Source organism: Setaria italica, chromosome VI (assembly GCF_000263155.2).
Source record: "Setaria italica strain Yugu1 chromosome VI, Setaria_italica_v2.0, whole genome shotgun sequence".
NCBI classification, from domain to species: Eukaryota; Viridiplantae; Streptophyta; class Magnoliopsida; order Poales; family Poaceae; genus Setaria; species Setaria italica.
The window spans coordinates 18,304,451-18,319,298 of record NC_028455.1 but is presented as its reverse complement, the minus strand read 5'-3'; the positions used below and the strand labels follow the sequence as shown (position 1 = coordinate 18,319,298).

The 14,848-nt window shown below is 45.5% G+C and overlaps 2 protein-coding genes across 3 annotated transcripts; one reads left to right on the top strand and one right to left on the bottom strand.

The window, feature by feature from the left end:
• The first annotated feature begins 5,391 nt into the window (after nt 1–5,391).
• On the top strand, nt 5,392–6,997 carry LOC101779790 (exopolygalacturonase). Its single transcript, XM_022827738.1, has 3 exons — nt 5,392–5,544; nt 5,680–5,847; nt 5,939–6,997. The coding sequence occupies exons 1-3, from the start codon at nt 5,392–5,394 to the stop codon at nt 6,674–6,676; spliced, it is 1,059 nt and encodes a 352-aa protein (XP_022683473.1). The 3' UTR covers nt 6,677–6,997.
• A 1,500-nt stretch (nt 6,998–8,497) lies between these two features.
• Nucleotides 8,498–13,122, bottom strand: LOC101773974 (probable galacturonosyltransferase 4). Of its 2 annotated transcripts, none has more exons than XM_022827653.1 (9): nt 12,964–13,122; nt 12,825–12,859; nt 12,669–12,710; nt 12,483–12,582; nt 12,179–12,363; nt 10,780–11,051; nt 10,314–10,671; nt 9,653–10,228; nt 8,498–9,087 (listed from the first exon to the last, which is right to left on the bottom strand). In XM_022827653.1, the coding sequence occupies exons 1-9, from the start codon at nt 13,070–13,072 to the stop codon at nt 8,812–8,814; spliced, it is 1,953 nt and encodes a 650-aa protein (XP_022683388.1). In that variant the 5' UTR covers nt 13,073–13,122; the 3' UTR covers nt 8,498–8,811. The 2 variants fall into 2 exon arrangements, with proteins under 2 accessions (XP_022683388.1, XP_004973216.1); XM_004973159.3 differs by having other exon boundaries at nt 12,489–12,582; nt 12,964–13,121.
• Between the last annotated feature and the right edge of the window lie 1,726 nt (nt 13,123–14,848).

The following is a 14,848-nucleotide window of genomic DNA, read 5'->3' as shown; positions in this document are numbered from 1 at the left end:
GACCGCTCCCCGTAGATCCCGAGCAGCGACCTTCTCCTCATACCTCGAGACCGGCATCTCCTGCTCCAGGACCGTCGCTTCCATCTATATCAAGGTCTCCATCTCCACCACATCCTGGTGCTGGGAGCGACGACGACAATAACAACACCCCTCCCCGATCACCGTCGCCGGCACCAAGAGCGGCCCCCTCGAAGGAACCTGCAGCACCACTCAAGAAGTCACGAGCACCGCCTCCCAAGCAAAGATAGCCTCGAAAGAAGAAAACAAAGGTCGACCCTGAAGTGGCTCGCAAGGAACGCTTTGAGGCAATGTCTCATGCGGAACAGTGGGCAGAAATCCAACGAGAAGCCAGTGAGTGGTTCAAGAAACAAGCCGAATTAAAAAAGGCAAGGGAGATGGAGCCACCGCCAGTAAGTCGGCGGGATTTAAACTTTTTTATCAGGATGGAGGAAGGAGCCAAGAAAAGGATACCACTCTTGTCAAACTATGAACGGGCTCTAGTAAAGGCTGATGAAAAGGATAAAAGAAAAGGAAAATCATCCTCCAAAGGTTCAGTCCCCGACCTCAGCCATTTATCAAAGAAAGATGCTCAACGGGTAAAAGCAATGCCCTTGGATCAACAAGAAAATATATTGAAGTTCATGGAAGAAACAGGTCTGGGACTTGATGAATGCATAGGGCAAGTCGAGACGCCAACTGCACCGCCCCCTGAGCCGAGATGGCCTTATGAGCTAGGCAAGCCTCTAGTGAAGCCGGCAATGGTACGGAAGCTGTCAACAAAGATGTACGAATTTCATCAATGGTACATGACGGCATCCGCCAACTCGAGGGAGATGATCGGCATGAAGGTAAAACCGATAGATTTTCACGGTGAAGGGGAGAAAGTGCTGTGGCTAGACTTCAAGGATATATACGAAGTGTACCATCATGATGCCCTAGACGTCTCTCTGATCAGCGCTTGGATTCTGTAAGTGTCCGTTTATTATCTCTACATGTAAATTTTGGCGTGCGTCACCGTACTAACTTCATCTTCCATTTCATGTAGGATGCTAATTCAGACATGCCGCCGAGAGGCGTACCTACATGTAGGCTTCATGGATCCATCTGTAGTTAACCAACAACAGATACAATTAGCGCCGGAAAAAACCTTTGCCGAAATATACAATTTCCTACACAAACAAACATTCAAGGATTTCATACTACTTCCATACAACTTCAAGTAAGTGTGTGTATACCGTCTACTTTCGATGTCTTTTTCCTTATCTCTACATGTTAGTTAGCTCTAATATGCATGAACATTTTACGCACGCAGCTTCCACTGGATCCTTATTATAATTGAGCCTGAAAGAAGCCACGTCACTGTCTTTGATTCGTTACGGAAAGATCCGGTGGACTACCAAGAATTGCAAGACATGCTAGGCTTGTAATAATTCTGGACCTTTATCTCTATGCAAAAATTTATTTCCTAAATTTTATCCCTGTTACACTATGTCATTCATTATTCTAATCCGCAGCGCATGGAAACAATTCATAAGGACACACAAAGGTCCATTCAAAGAAAATCTTACATGGAACACAGACTTCCCGGTACGTATGAAGTCTGCACATTTATTACATTGTATAACACGAATAGTTCATAACTTATTTTTTTCCGCACTGAAGTGCTTAAGACAGGAACCCGGGAATAATCTATGTGGCTACTACATCTGTGAGCACATGCACAGTTTTTTGGGACCCAAGGGACCGAAGATGACGCCGCACAACTTTAAAGTACGTAAAATAAATATATTACTAGTTAATTATTTTCTAGCTCCTTATATGTATTTGTTCATGTAACATTCACAAATTTCCAAATTATAGATGTTAAATATTCAACAAGGACTCTTGAAGGAAGAAAGAGTAGCGGCAATATGTGAAGGTCTCATTGGATTCATAATGGACGAGGTGGTAGATCCAAGAGGAGAATTTTATTACGATGGACGACAATTAGACACTCCGATCAGCAACACCACGACGGGAAGATCGTAGGAAGATACTTTGATTTATTTGTATATATGATCGATTTGTACTAATTAAGCTAGTTGAATTGTGTATATGAATTGTGTATAAGGATTGTGTATATATATAGTAGTTGTATAATTACAAATCCCATTCGTTTAAATACTAGTTGATTTCGTTCTAAAAAAATCACTACAAGGTTAACAAATTAAAAGGGCATGCATGCATGAAAAATTCAGGCGTCACCAGTGCCATGCGAGCGCAATTTAGTCCCGGTTGGAATTGAGCCGGGACTAAAGGGGACCCCTTTAGTCCCGGTTGGGAAATCCAACCGGGACTAAAGGGGTCCCCTTTAGTCCCGGTTGGTGTCACCAACCGGGACTAAAGGGGGTCCTTTACTCCCGGTTAAAATACCCGGGACTAAAGACCCCCCCTTTTGTCCCGGTTGGTTTATCCCGGATGGATATCCGAGAGATATGCACCCTACCAACCGGGACTAAAGGTCAATTCTCTACCAGTGATTGAATGATTGCTTATTCTTGTAACAAATATAGGCAAATATCATGCCGAATTTAGGACTTGAATCCTTATGGATAGGTTCAACGAAACGCATTTTTCGGTCTTTCGTATGTACTATCATTTTAAAAAAAAGGAAAACATAATTGATCACTCAAACACAATGATTGCAATCTTGAGGGACCAATAGCTCCATGCCTCCATGCTAAAGAACATGTGCTGCAGCAGTTTGTGGTGTGAAAATGGTGGCTGCACGCTCCTGCATCTCGCCAACGAAAAACATATGCGCTGCAGCAGTTTTCTGGTGTGGAAATGCAAACGACCAATAGTTTCGGGTAGTAATGTAGTATCTTTAGCTAGTCCTGCGAACCCGTGCACAGAACTTTTTTTTCTTCTCTAACAGCTTGAAAACAAACTTCTAGTATAAATAACTACATGACATAAAACTTCTCTCTGATGAGGAAGCAAAACTGCACAAAGCCTGTACTAGAGTGACGCGGTCGGATTCAGCAATGGCCTTCTCCCGGTTCCATTCAAGCGCCTCTTGATGCCCTCACCGTAAGCCAAGGGCCTCAAACTCAACTCTTCAGCATTAACAGCATTGAAGATAACTCGCCACGCAGAAAGCGGGTACTCAGCCAGCGTCGTCTCTGATGGTACGCCAATGTCTCATGTCTGCATTGCCTGTATGGCTGTATGGACACTTAGGACTTTACTATTAAATATATGACCTTTTTATATGTTTTACAAATACTAGTGCAAATAGTCAAAAATATAAGACACATTTAAAGTACTTATGCCAAAAAATACAATTATACTCTTTCTTCATGACTTATTATAAAAAGATTTTGTAAGCCAAAGTTTTAACATTTAGGCCCCCTTTGGCACGGCTCATCCCAAAACGGCTTCACCGGTGAAGCCAAAGTCGGTGAAGCCAAAAAAACTAGCTTCACCCAGCTTATAGTTCATTTTAGTCCCAGCTTACAAAACGGCTTCACGCTATAATATCTCGATTTGCGTGAAATAGATAAAGCCAAAGCCGAAATAAGCCGTGCCAAAGAGGACCTTATTTGTTGTAGAGGGGATAATTAATGCTATTTCATTGTAATAAAGACCTGATTAAGCATTTTAGTAGCTATCTTCAACAATTTATGTGACATATTTTCAATGTTTTGTGATACCTAATTCGATAGGTATAACTAAAGCTCTGTAAAATTTATTAATGTTCATGGACAGCAGGCGTTCATACGTCATTGCATCTGCAACCTGAAGGAACATTACAGTGTGCTTTGGACCTCTAATAAACCACAAACCACCTAGTGATGACTTGGATTGCCTAAAACTTTAGAGCCTCTTTGGCAGTGTTCCAGCTTCGGCTTCTCCTGGAGCCCTACCAGCCCTACCAAACAGAGAAGCTAAAAACGACTCCATGCATGGATCAATAGATGAGCCGGAGCCATTATCTACTAAGAAGTTAGGAGGAGCTGGAGCTCTGCCAACGGGACCTTACTCGAGTAGTGTGATTTGCCAATTGACGAACGTTCAGAGTGGTTTAACCAACTAAGCCAGTTTATACTCCTTCAACAAAGTTACTGAGTTTGCCATGATGAGTGTACATATAGAATTTTTATGCATGTAATTTTGCTTTTCTTGTAGACCGCTGGTATCATCATTGAACTGCAGGCTCACCCAATTTCTAAGTTCTTTGAAACATTCGAATTATGTTTTTGGTTTTCAGATTCAATTCGCACTGCACTGAATTTTTTTGGTACGTGCTTGCCGGATGAGGAGCAGCCGAACAGGCACTGAACCTAACCCCAAACAGCTTGATCGCTGCTCTGTATGATCTAGGGTTGGAAGAGGCTGCTATGGAGAACGTGGCAGGTAAGGAACAATCTGATAACCCAATGATGCAGAGAAACTCTCCTTTGTTTGTAGGATCAGTAAATTTCCCCCGAAAATACTGTGCGGATTCGTGTCCAAAGTCCAACAGAACCAGTCGCCGTTTGATGCCAAAGGTAAAAACCATGTCTGCAACTCGCTAGTTGGATTAAAATTAGCCCAATGCTCACAGCAGGGAGGTTTGGAGTTTGACCGCGGTCGGCGAGTAGTGGGGCGAGGGAGAGACCGATCGATGCTCTCTGGTGTCGGAGGGCGCAGCAGGCGCGCGCGCATGCAGATCGAGTTGCCCGCGGCGGTTGCTCCGATCCCTCCCCGCACGCATGCGCTGGGTCGCCTCTGCTCTGCCCCCAGCAAAAGAAGGCCCCCCATGGAACCGCCGCGGGAAGAGCTCAAGAGCTCCAAATTTAGCCTCCTCCCCGTCCCCGAGGCCCCGGCTAAATTCCACCTCGCCGCTCTCCAGTGTCAGTCTCGCGAGTGGATCGGAGGAGGCGCCCGCTGTTCCCGCTGGGCTTGCGAGTGGCAATAAATTCGTGTGCTTGCCTGAGAAGCGAGGAGGGGGAAGACGAAGAGCGGGAGGATCGGAGGCAGGCGGAGGGACAGAACGGCGCGGAGGTAGCGGGATCGATCGGTCTGCCGCGGCGGCGGGAGGAGGTCGGGCGGGTCGTCGTCGGCCGTGGGTTTATGCCCCGTCCCCGGAAAGCAGAGCGGCGTCGCGCGCGTCTGTGAGTGTGAGTGAGGCCCGGCGAAGGACGTAATGGAGGCGCGGCTGGCCCTCATCGTCGTCGCGCTCCTCGCGTCCGCGTCCGCCGGCGCGGGGAACGTCGTGAACGTCAAGAACTACGGCGCCAAGGGCAACGGCGTCAACGACGACACCAAGGTCGGAGCAGCCCCTTTCTCTTCCTCTTCCCTCTTATCCGTCGTCCTCTGCCTTCATTAATCTTCCATGCTCCCGCGCGCGCCGTCTCTGACCCGTCGATGTCGTCGCTGCAGCCTCTGATGACGGCGTGGAAGGCGGCGTGCGCGACGGCCGGCGCCGTGACGATGGTGGTGCCGGCGGGGACGTACTACCTCGGCCCTGTGCAGTTCCACGGCCCCTGCAAGGCATCCACCTTGACCTTCCAGCTGCAGGCAAGTCGATCGTTCAGTTGCCAGTTATTGGCCATAATGAGCACGAATTGGGCGCGGCGGACATGTGCGCATGCAGTTACCACCAGTCTCTGCTTGGTCTGACATGGGTGGGATGCGAATGGTCGGTCCGTGCAGGGGACGCTCAAGGCCGCGACGGACCTGAAGCGGTTCGGCAACGACTGGATCGAGTTCGGATGGGTGAACGGGCTCACCGTCGCCGGCGGCGTCATCGACGGCCAGGGCGCCGCGTCCTGGCCCTTCAACAAGTGCCCCGTCCGCAAGGACTGCAAGGTCCTGCCCACGGTGAGCAGCCCTCTTCCTCTTCTTCTCCGATCCGTCCATGATCACGGATCGATCGATCACTCTAACACAGTAGCACGCCATGGATATGCAGAGCGTGCTGTTCGTGAACAACCAGAACACGGTGGTGCGCGACCTGACGTCGGTGAACCCCAAGTTCTTCCACATCGCGCTGCTGTCCGTCAAGAACATCAAGATGAGCGGGCTCAAGATCACCGCGCCGTCCAACAGCCCCAACACGGATGGCATCCACATCGAGCGCAGCGCCGGCGTGTCCATCACGGACACCCACATCGCCACGGGCGACGACTGCATCTCCGTCGGCCAGGGCAACGACAACGTCGAAGTGGCGCGCGTGCAGTGCGGCCCGGGCCACGGCATGAGCGTCGGCAGCCTCGGCCGGTACGCCGGCGAGGGCGACGTCACGCGCGTCCACATCAGGGACATGACCTTCACGGGCACCATGAACGGCGTCCGCATCAAGACGTGGGAGAACTCGCCGACAAAGAGCAACGCGGCCCACATGGTGTTCGAGAACCTCGTCATGAACGACGTCCAGAACCCCATCATCATCGACCAGAAGTACTGCCCCTACTACAACTGCGAGCACAAGTACGTGTCCGGGGTGACGATCAAGGACATCCAGTTCAAGAACATCAAGGGCACGGTGACGACGCCCGTGGCGGTGATGCTCCGGTGCGGCGTGCCGTGCCAGGGCCTGGTCCTGCAGGACGTACACCTCAAGTACAAGGGGCAGGGCACCGCGTCGGCCAAGTGCGAGAACGCAAAGGCCAAGTACGTCGGCGTGCAGCTGCCCAAGCCATGCCCCTAGGTACGGTGGCCGGCCGGCCGGCGAGAGCGTGCGTGCGGTAGGATTTTTCTTTTTTCATTTTTGAGGTGATCTGTGTCACACCCACCTTCGTGTACCTAGGTAGCGAGCTAAGATGTGGGGTGAAGTGAGCTTTTGATTCTTCGATCGTGTTTTATTTCTAGAGGTTTTTCTTCTTTTTTCCCTCAATTTGTTTTTTTTGTTTCTTTTCTGTTTCTTTGTTTAATTAATTAGCTGAATTTTTTTTTGTTATAACATAGCTGCCAATTTCTGGCACCTAGTTACTTATCAGTGAACTTGTGAATACTTGCCATTGTCAGTGGAGTAATGCCTTTGGTACAGACAGCTGAAGAAAATTCTAACCTAATTGGGGACTGACTGTGACTTCTCTCGTGTATGTACGAGCTCCCTTTTATGAATTACTCCCTCCGTCCCAAATTATAGATGGTTTTGACTTTTCTAAGTATCTGTATAATATGCACCTAAATATAGTGTATGTAGATGCATACAAATATCTATGAACCTAGAAAAGCTAAAGCGACATATAATTTGAAATGAAGGGAGTATCTCTTAATCACCGACAATCTGATGCTTACAAATCAGTCATTGTATAAAGTCTTGTATCATTCTGGTTTGCAAGTGAGGCAATTGGTGAATGATCTTTGTTAGATCCCTAGGATTTTATCAAATTTGAACCAAGTATAAGAAATTTTTTGAGCAATCCACACTTCGAAACCTGGCATCTCACATTTTCAAGAGGACTGATTGAAGAGAATCCTGTCATGTGATTCTCGTTCAAGGAAAATTGGCAACCTTTTTGAAAAAAAAAATATTGCAATAGCATGTGTTTTTGCATAAGGCTGGGCAGTATAGGTTGCAGAGGTTGGGAGTTTGGTTCGTAAGTTGGGGGATCATTAAGAAAACCCCACACTTTCAAGTAAGCTGTTGTGATCTAAACAGACAAAATGTTGCGCGGTGGAGAAAATGGCATGTCTGAACTCTAAGCAAACCGATGGCTCTGAGGAAAAGAATAATGCATGAACGTTAAACAATCAGTCACCATGCAGCTAGCATATTGGTTGCCTGTCCAATGGAGACATGTCATGAACTCATGAATCCAATCCGAGATCTACTGGAGAGCAATGTCGGCGTGACGATTAACAGTACACGATGACATTGAGAACATCTTCAATAGATTTAGTATAATGGCTAAAAACTACCAAAATACGCGGGCGAGCGAGCACCGTCACCAGGTCCGAGCTCCACCGACGAGGGCGGGAGAGCACCGCCGCCTGGTCCGACCTCCGCCGTGTGGCGCGCACCGGCTGGCGAACACCACCGCGTGGAACGAGCTCCGCTGCACGCGGGCGGCCGGGTGGGCGAGCATCTCCATGGGGGGACGGGCGCCGCGAGCGTCGGTGCGCGCGCCCTCCACCGATTCAGCACAGAAGAAGGTCGATTCGGCGAAAGAGAAGCTCGATTGGGTGGAGGAGAAGAGGAGCAGAGCCATGGATACGGGTGAGCTTGGACGCGGAGAGGACGGGCTGCAGGAAGAAGATTAGTTCCTTGAGGACGCGGAGAGGACGGCCTCTTGGTCATTTGCGGATTAGTCCTTGAATAATCTCACTTACGAATTAATCATTCAACTTTTTATAGGTATCCAGTTTTAGATATTTTACTGGAGAAGAGCACAAAATTTTTCTGAAAACCTCTTATCTCCTGTAACTAAAACGTTTTAGGTATCCAAATTTCCATATGCTATGGGAGATGTCTGATGTTTAGCTGCATTCCACCAAAATAAACATCGAAAGGGCAACCTGTAGGTGCACAATATGATATTCAGTTGAATACCATTTGAAAACTGGAGTCCAACTTTCAGGCGACCAAATCAGCAGTCGTTCAGTACAAAAAGGCGAGGTGTTGCACTGATTTTTTTTTTTTTTTTGCTCTAAAGCATGTACTTTTCAAGCATCACAGCTATATCTGCAATTATGCAGAGGGGTTAACAAGAAGTAATCTGACTAGCAACCAAAATCTAAAACAAGGATCAAATGAATACTAACTGACTCTACAGAGCACATCGACAAAAACAAGCTATTGGTTATGTCAGTCGGGGATTGAAGGTGCAATCTTTTCCTTCATGGATTGATGTTGCATTCCCGCAGGAAATGTTGGTCATAGTCCAGATACCTCGACCAGTAGCTTCGGAACTTTGGCAGGCCAATCTCTAGCCAGGGCTTCATGTTGCCATTGTAATGTATGACTGCAGCTCGCTCAATGTCTCTGCTGTTTACATGGGGATTGTAACCTAGACCAAGAACATGCCATGACCGGCTCAGGGGGAATGTCTTGTTCCAGAATGTGATCAAACCTGGAGGGAGTGTGCCAAGTTTCCAAAGTGATCTGTCTTGATTCTGCAGTCCAAATATGATGTATGTTAATCAGATTAAATTGTTCAGTACCGAATCATAATCAGTACACATGAGCAAAGTGAACAAGACAGACTGAATTTAAAGGCATTTGAGTTATTTAAAGTCATGAAACAAATTTTCTATCATCTTTTCCAGAGCTCACAACTATTTTTTTCTGAATGTTTGTGTATATTTATTTTCCTACAGAATATATAAGCTAAGATGTTATGTTAGATTGTAATTTCTGTCTAGTGTAAGCTGAAAATGAATGTGGAAATTAAATTAAAAAATCTGCAATGTCGAATAAATTTCTTTCCTAGGGCTACAGTATAAATCAATACTTTGCAGATTCTTTGCCCTTTGGTTTCAAGCATTTTTGGCATTTCCAGTCTATCCTTTCTAGTTATAGCCTCAAAGCAAGTCCTAGTTCACTATTGAGCTTTACTGCAGACAAAATACTACTAGTCACATGCAACAGAAGTTGATTGATTTTCATAAATATGTGTAAAAGATCAAAAATAAACTTTGATAAAAACCCAGTATGAAGCAAAGGGTGTGAGAATCTTACAAGCTTCTGCCATGAGTGATAGATTTGGGTTATATTCTGCCGCTTCCATTCAGCCAGATCAAACACATTCATTCCAAAAGCCCAACCACAAGCATGGGGGTCAAAGTTCTTGGCAATAACAGGATTTGAGAAATTCAGGTAATGATCGAAGCGATGGAAGCTCTCTCCACAAGTCTCAACAGCACCATTTACCTTCCCCTTCATATTGATTGACCAGAGGCCAGTCAGATCCTTCTTAACTACTATATCATCATCAAGAAAGACCATCTTGTCGAGCTTTGGATAAATCTCAGGTAGGTAAAATCGCAAATGATTAAGAATTGACAGATATTTTGGATTCCGGTATTTCAAGTTCGAATCTGGGTTTGCGCGATTGGTTCCGAAGTAGTAATCAATCATGGATTGAGACCCAAGTTGTTGGAGCACTGGACTGTAGCTGTCATTTAGCCATGTAAACTCCCCAATATGCTGTACTTCAATTGTTGCTTTCCCAGGAGGATTAGTGAGGAACCACATTCTCATTGGCGCATAATTCAGTCTGTCAGTTACTATGTGGAAGACATGATCAGAAGGATGCTGCAAACAGATATTTCCACTCAGTATGATGCTTGGTATCTTTAAAGTTTAAACTCATATATATATAAGTATTCAAAATACATACCTTGGCATTTAACACTGTTGAATTAACAACAACTGCTGTTGCTAGTATACTATCCGAGAACAAGGCATAATGATACAGTTTTGGGTTACTGAGTTTATGTTGGTTTGGGAACTGCTGCTGACCAGGATCCAAGGAAAAGTATTCGTTAGCCAGCCTCAAGGGGAGGCAGTGAAGACCTTTAGGAAGGGTTTTAGCTGCAAGTTGTGTCAGAAAAACAGTCTGCTTCTTGTGAGCATGCAGCTGCTCCTCTGCTGAGTGAAGCATAGCTCGAAGCTTTTTGACAACAATAGAACAATCATCCTGCATCTGTTTGCCCTTAATCAGCAACTGCTCCAGCGCTTTAACCTTCTCATTCGCACTGAACAAGTAGATAAAAATGTTACAGAATTATTGCATGCATCTGATCCCTATGCACAGTAGAATGCTATAATTTGAAGTGAATGAACAGAACTAGTGAGAGCCCTACTTCTTTGGTAGATCAGTGTCCTTGGATGCATCACCAAGCACCTTTTGAACTTCTCGTATCCTCTGCCGCAAGTCTTTTAGGTACTGCGAATTTGCTCTAATGGATCCAAGGCCAAGGTAGACCTTTGCCTTGATTAACTGATCCTTGATATTTCGGATCCACGTATCAGGCAAAACAGTGTTCTTAGTTTTACCATCTGTTATAGCTGCTTGGGAGTTCTCCACAAGAACCTTAGCAGATGTCTGTTTAGGCATAGTCTCCCGTAAACTTTCCTGTGCAATAGGTCATGTGATAAAGATGAAACCATGTAACAAACATAACTGCAATACAACGCATAAGATCTATGAGGACTATGAAATACACTTTCTTTAAAATAAAATAGAAGCACACAAATTCGGCCAAAAAACGTTAAGGCATATGTGATTTTCAGCGCGTGGATGAATATTTCATGATATAAATGTATTAAAACCCCCATTTGGATCATTTGGTCAGAAATTTTGGGAGTGTTAGGATGACTTTCTAACTTAAATATGACTTAAAGTGGACCTCATCTTACTTGCCCAAGCTTCAGACATGACTTGCAAAGCTAATACAAGAATCCCATACTAAGAGTTGATTTAACAAATTGGAAGGAAAGAATATCCAGAGTCAAGGCAAAACTTGGCAGGTAATGTAAGCATGTGAACCAAAACAGGCCCTGAAACCAAATCAGCAAGATTCCAGAACAGTTGCATTTTTCATCTATGTGCCTTATCAGTACCGTGAAGGAAATGAAGTAACCAACAGGATTGAGCCAAACACATGCCATTGCTGTTGATTAACTACAACACAATCAATACTCGTAACTGACAGCTGTATGAGAACGACTCCAACTACTTGCTGCAGCTGACATTGTAAAATGATTAGTATGAACTTGCTCATTAAGACATGGCAGATCAACTAAGAGCTATGTATTCTCCCTAAGGTTCTCCATAGAAGCATTTTGCAGGCATTAAACTCATGAAGCAAGTGAGCCACTTATTTTATTGGGTAAGTTTATCCATGTAATGTATTCCTCTTTTCAAATTTGGCAATTGACATTACAGTTATTTTTTAGCTGATATGCCAAGAAAAATTAAAGATATCGCAATCCACCAGTGACCAGAACGTTCTTATGCCAACCAGGACCGGTACTGGCCATCAATGGGTTAGGGTCAATAAGTGCAGAAAGGCTTCCCCTACCAACCGATTTCAAAGCTTGCTCTTAATTGATTAGCTCTAATAATGCAATCCTCAAATTCCAGGTTGCAAATCTGAAGCTAAATGACAAACCATGGTCCCAAATCTCAGAAAACTAATCCTCAGGTGACAACTCAACCAACATTTCTTAGGATGCACGGAAAGCTTAAAAACTACCAACCTTAGAAGACGATTGCTGCTGTGATCCGGTGGTTTTCTCCTGCTCATCTGAGATGGCACTCGCCGAGCCACCATCCTGTGCCTCCCGCCTCGTCACTTGCTCGATCACTTCGGTGCCATCAGCAGCCACCATGACTTCAGAGAGCACGCGGCTCTTGTGCTCCCCTGCCTTCCTCAATGGCAATTCTACAAACAGTTCGTGTGCAACGATCTCAGAACACAAATTTTAAGGAGCTCCACGAAAGACACCTGCGATTCCGCGAACTTACAAACACGAGATGCATTGAAACAAACAGAAGAGTTACCCGCACCTTGGCCCTCGGATCCAGTCGATTCTTTCGCCAGCCCGTCCAGTTCCTCCGAGAAGACGATGCCGACAGGTTCTTTCAAAGAGCTCACAGTTTCCTGCATCGAAAGGAAACGGAAATCTTAATCACTTGTCACCCTAGCCAAGAACAGAACCCAAAAAAGAAAAGGAGTGAAAAATTTACCAGAGGAAGCGCATTCAGCTTGTCTGCCTTGACGCCACGGCCCTAGCACATCATTCAACCCAAAAAGAAACCCATCAAAACCCAAAGAAAATCCCGGAAGAACCCCAAATCCACCGACCAAATTTATAGGAAAAAACCCCCCGAAAAATCACTCACCTGATTCGTGATTTCTCCAGGGAAATCCCGCGTTTCTGGAAAGAAAAAAACGAGGCAGCAAAATCCGTAAGAGCGCCAATGCCAACAAAAGACGGCCTCAAATCTCGAAACAAATCACGCCGGGGGAGAGAGCGCTTACGGGTGGGGTTGAGCGCCGCAGAGAGGCTGCTGGTGTAGAGCGCGAGCGGGGAGAGCACCGTGAGGGCGAGGAGGAGCAGCAGCACCGACCTCCTCCTCGTCCTCACCATCTTGGAGTTTGGTTTTTCCTCGATGTGTTCAGTCTGGGTTTTCGCTTCCCCTTCCCCCCATGGTTATGTTTAGCAGTGATGAGTTTTGCATTCCAGACCCCGAAGTAAGTTTTATTGCACAATTACGTTTGGGATTTTGGTCAGTTCTTAGCTCGAATATCTATTTGAATCTTGATGACAATCTATTTTCGTTTTAGAGGTGGAAAGAGGGGAGGGTCTACCAATTTGGAATCAAACATGCATTGGAAGCGCAAATATTTATTGTGGAGTGGAAATAGCATCTCGCTGGCATCTTGCTATCGATGGGCACGTCGCCTACCACTGAAAGAATAGCACCGGTTAAATTCTAAAATAAATCCAAAAGAATACAAGCACTAGTGCCAAGTTAATGACTCGAATCTTAGGATGTGTTTGGTTGCTTGGGTTAGTTATAGCCAGGCTAATAATTATGCATGGCTCAATGTAGCCTGTGTTAGTGTAGCTAGAGCCCATCTGTTTGGTTGGGTGGCTAATCTGGGTCAGGCCAAGATGAATTCGTGTTTGGTTGATTGGCTAACAGTCCGGCCTGCATAACAATGGGCTTTGCATCATGTTTGGTTGGACTGGCCAAGCCCGGTCACTAGTGTCAAACACACGCCTGTAGGATGCCGCATCAGATTTTCAGACGGCAGCAGCCATTCGTCTGCCTTTTGAGTTTTTAACGACTGTTTCACAATTGAATACTTCTCACTTGAAATATCTCGTTTCAATTTCCAACACTGATTACATTTGAACACGCATGCGAAAAAAATATTTTCAGAGTATATGAGCAGTCGCTTACACAGATCATGTATGGCTTAACCTGACTTGTCTTTGTAACATCTAAATCATAATTTTCCTGAAGGAAACAGCAACCCTTTCATCTAATGGAGCCACAGCGAGCCACAACAACCCTTTTAATGTGTTAAAGCTCGCTGTTGCTTTCTGTCGTCAGACCACCAGATGTCTTTCCATTGACAGCAATAAGCTCCGTGTCAAAGATCACTGACACAGGAAATTAGGACCACATTAGGCCTCTGCTTTCTTAGGAAGCACACCGTTTTCCAATCACCCAAGGACTTGTCCTTCAGGAAGGGTCTCTATTGACAATGTAAAGCTAAAGCATTAATGAAATGAGCTAAAGCTGTAGCAATGATGGTATAACAGACATGACAGTGTCTAATACATTATTGCATGTCATATATAATATACCAGAAATGTAATCATAACAAGTCATATGACAAATATTCAGTGTAAGCATAAGGAGAGTAATTCTCAGAAGATAATGAACTTTAGAACATAGTGCTGGTAGACATTACTGTTGTATCAAAGAAGTTCATCTCCTACTTAAGCTGCAAAACCTTATGTCCACATGACATTCATAGACATCTTCCAGGTAGCTTTCCTTATGATCACAGAAGGTTATTGTCTTCCAGGTAGGTTCTCATCCACAGGTCTCTATCTTCTGGTGACATCTTCACAAACTGAATAGCACTAGCTTTGTTTGCGGTCATGTGGTTCAAAGCTTTCATCAACAGAGGTCTTGGAAAACTTGGAGTGTTCATGCATGCTTCATATGTTCCAGGGTACACTTCAGCATGAGCAGCGTCTTGCACAGCAGCTGCAAATCCCCAGATAGCATCAGTCATTGCATGCATCAGTGAAGCATCGTCTTCGCTTACCATCCTCTTCCTCTTCCCCCCGCCAACCTTGCCTCCAGAGCTTTCAGCATCCTTTGTTCCTTCAGTTGGTGCCGCT

Bases quoted from the DNA above. Each gene is read 5' to 3' on its own strand.
- LOC101773974 (XM_022827653.1), bottom strand. From the start codon at position 13,072: ATGGTGAGGACGAGGAGGAGGTCGGTGCTGCTGCTCCTCCTCGCCCTC. The intron at 12,860-12,963 runs GTAAGCGCTCTC...TTTTCTTTCCAG, and splicing joins TGCGGCGCTCAACCCCACCC to AAACGCGGGATTTCCCTGGA. The intron at 12,711-12,824 runs GTGAGTGATTTT...ATGATGTGCTAG, and splicing joins CTGGAGAAATCACGAATCAG to GGCCGTGGCGTCAAGGCAGA.
- LOC101779790 (XM_022827738.1), top strand. From the start codon at position 5,392: ATGTCGTCGCTGCAGCCTCTGATGACGGCGTGGAAGGCGGCGTGCGCG. The intron at 5,545-5,679 runs GCAAGTCGATCG...CGGTCCGTGCAG, and splicing joins CCTTGACCTTCCAGCTGCAG to GGGACGCTCAAGGCCGCGAC. The intron at 5,848-5,938 runs GTGAGCAGCCCT...ATGGATATGCAG, and splicing joins ACTGCAAGGTCCTGCCCACG to AGCGTGCTGTTCGTGAACAA.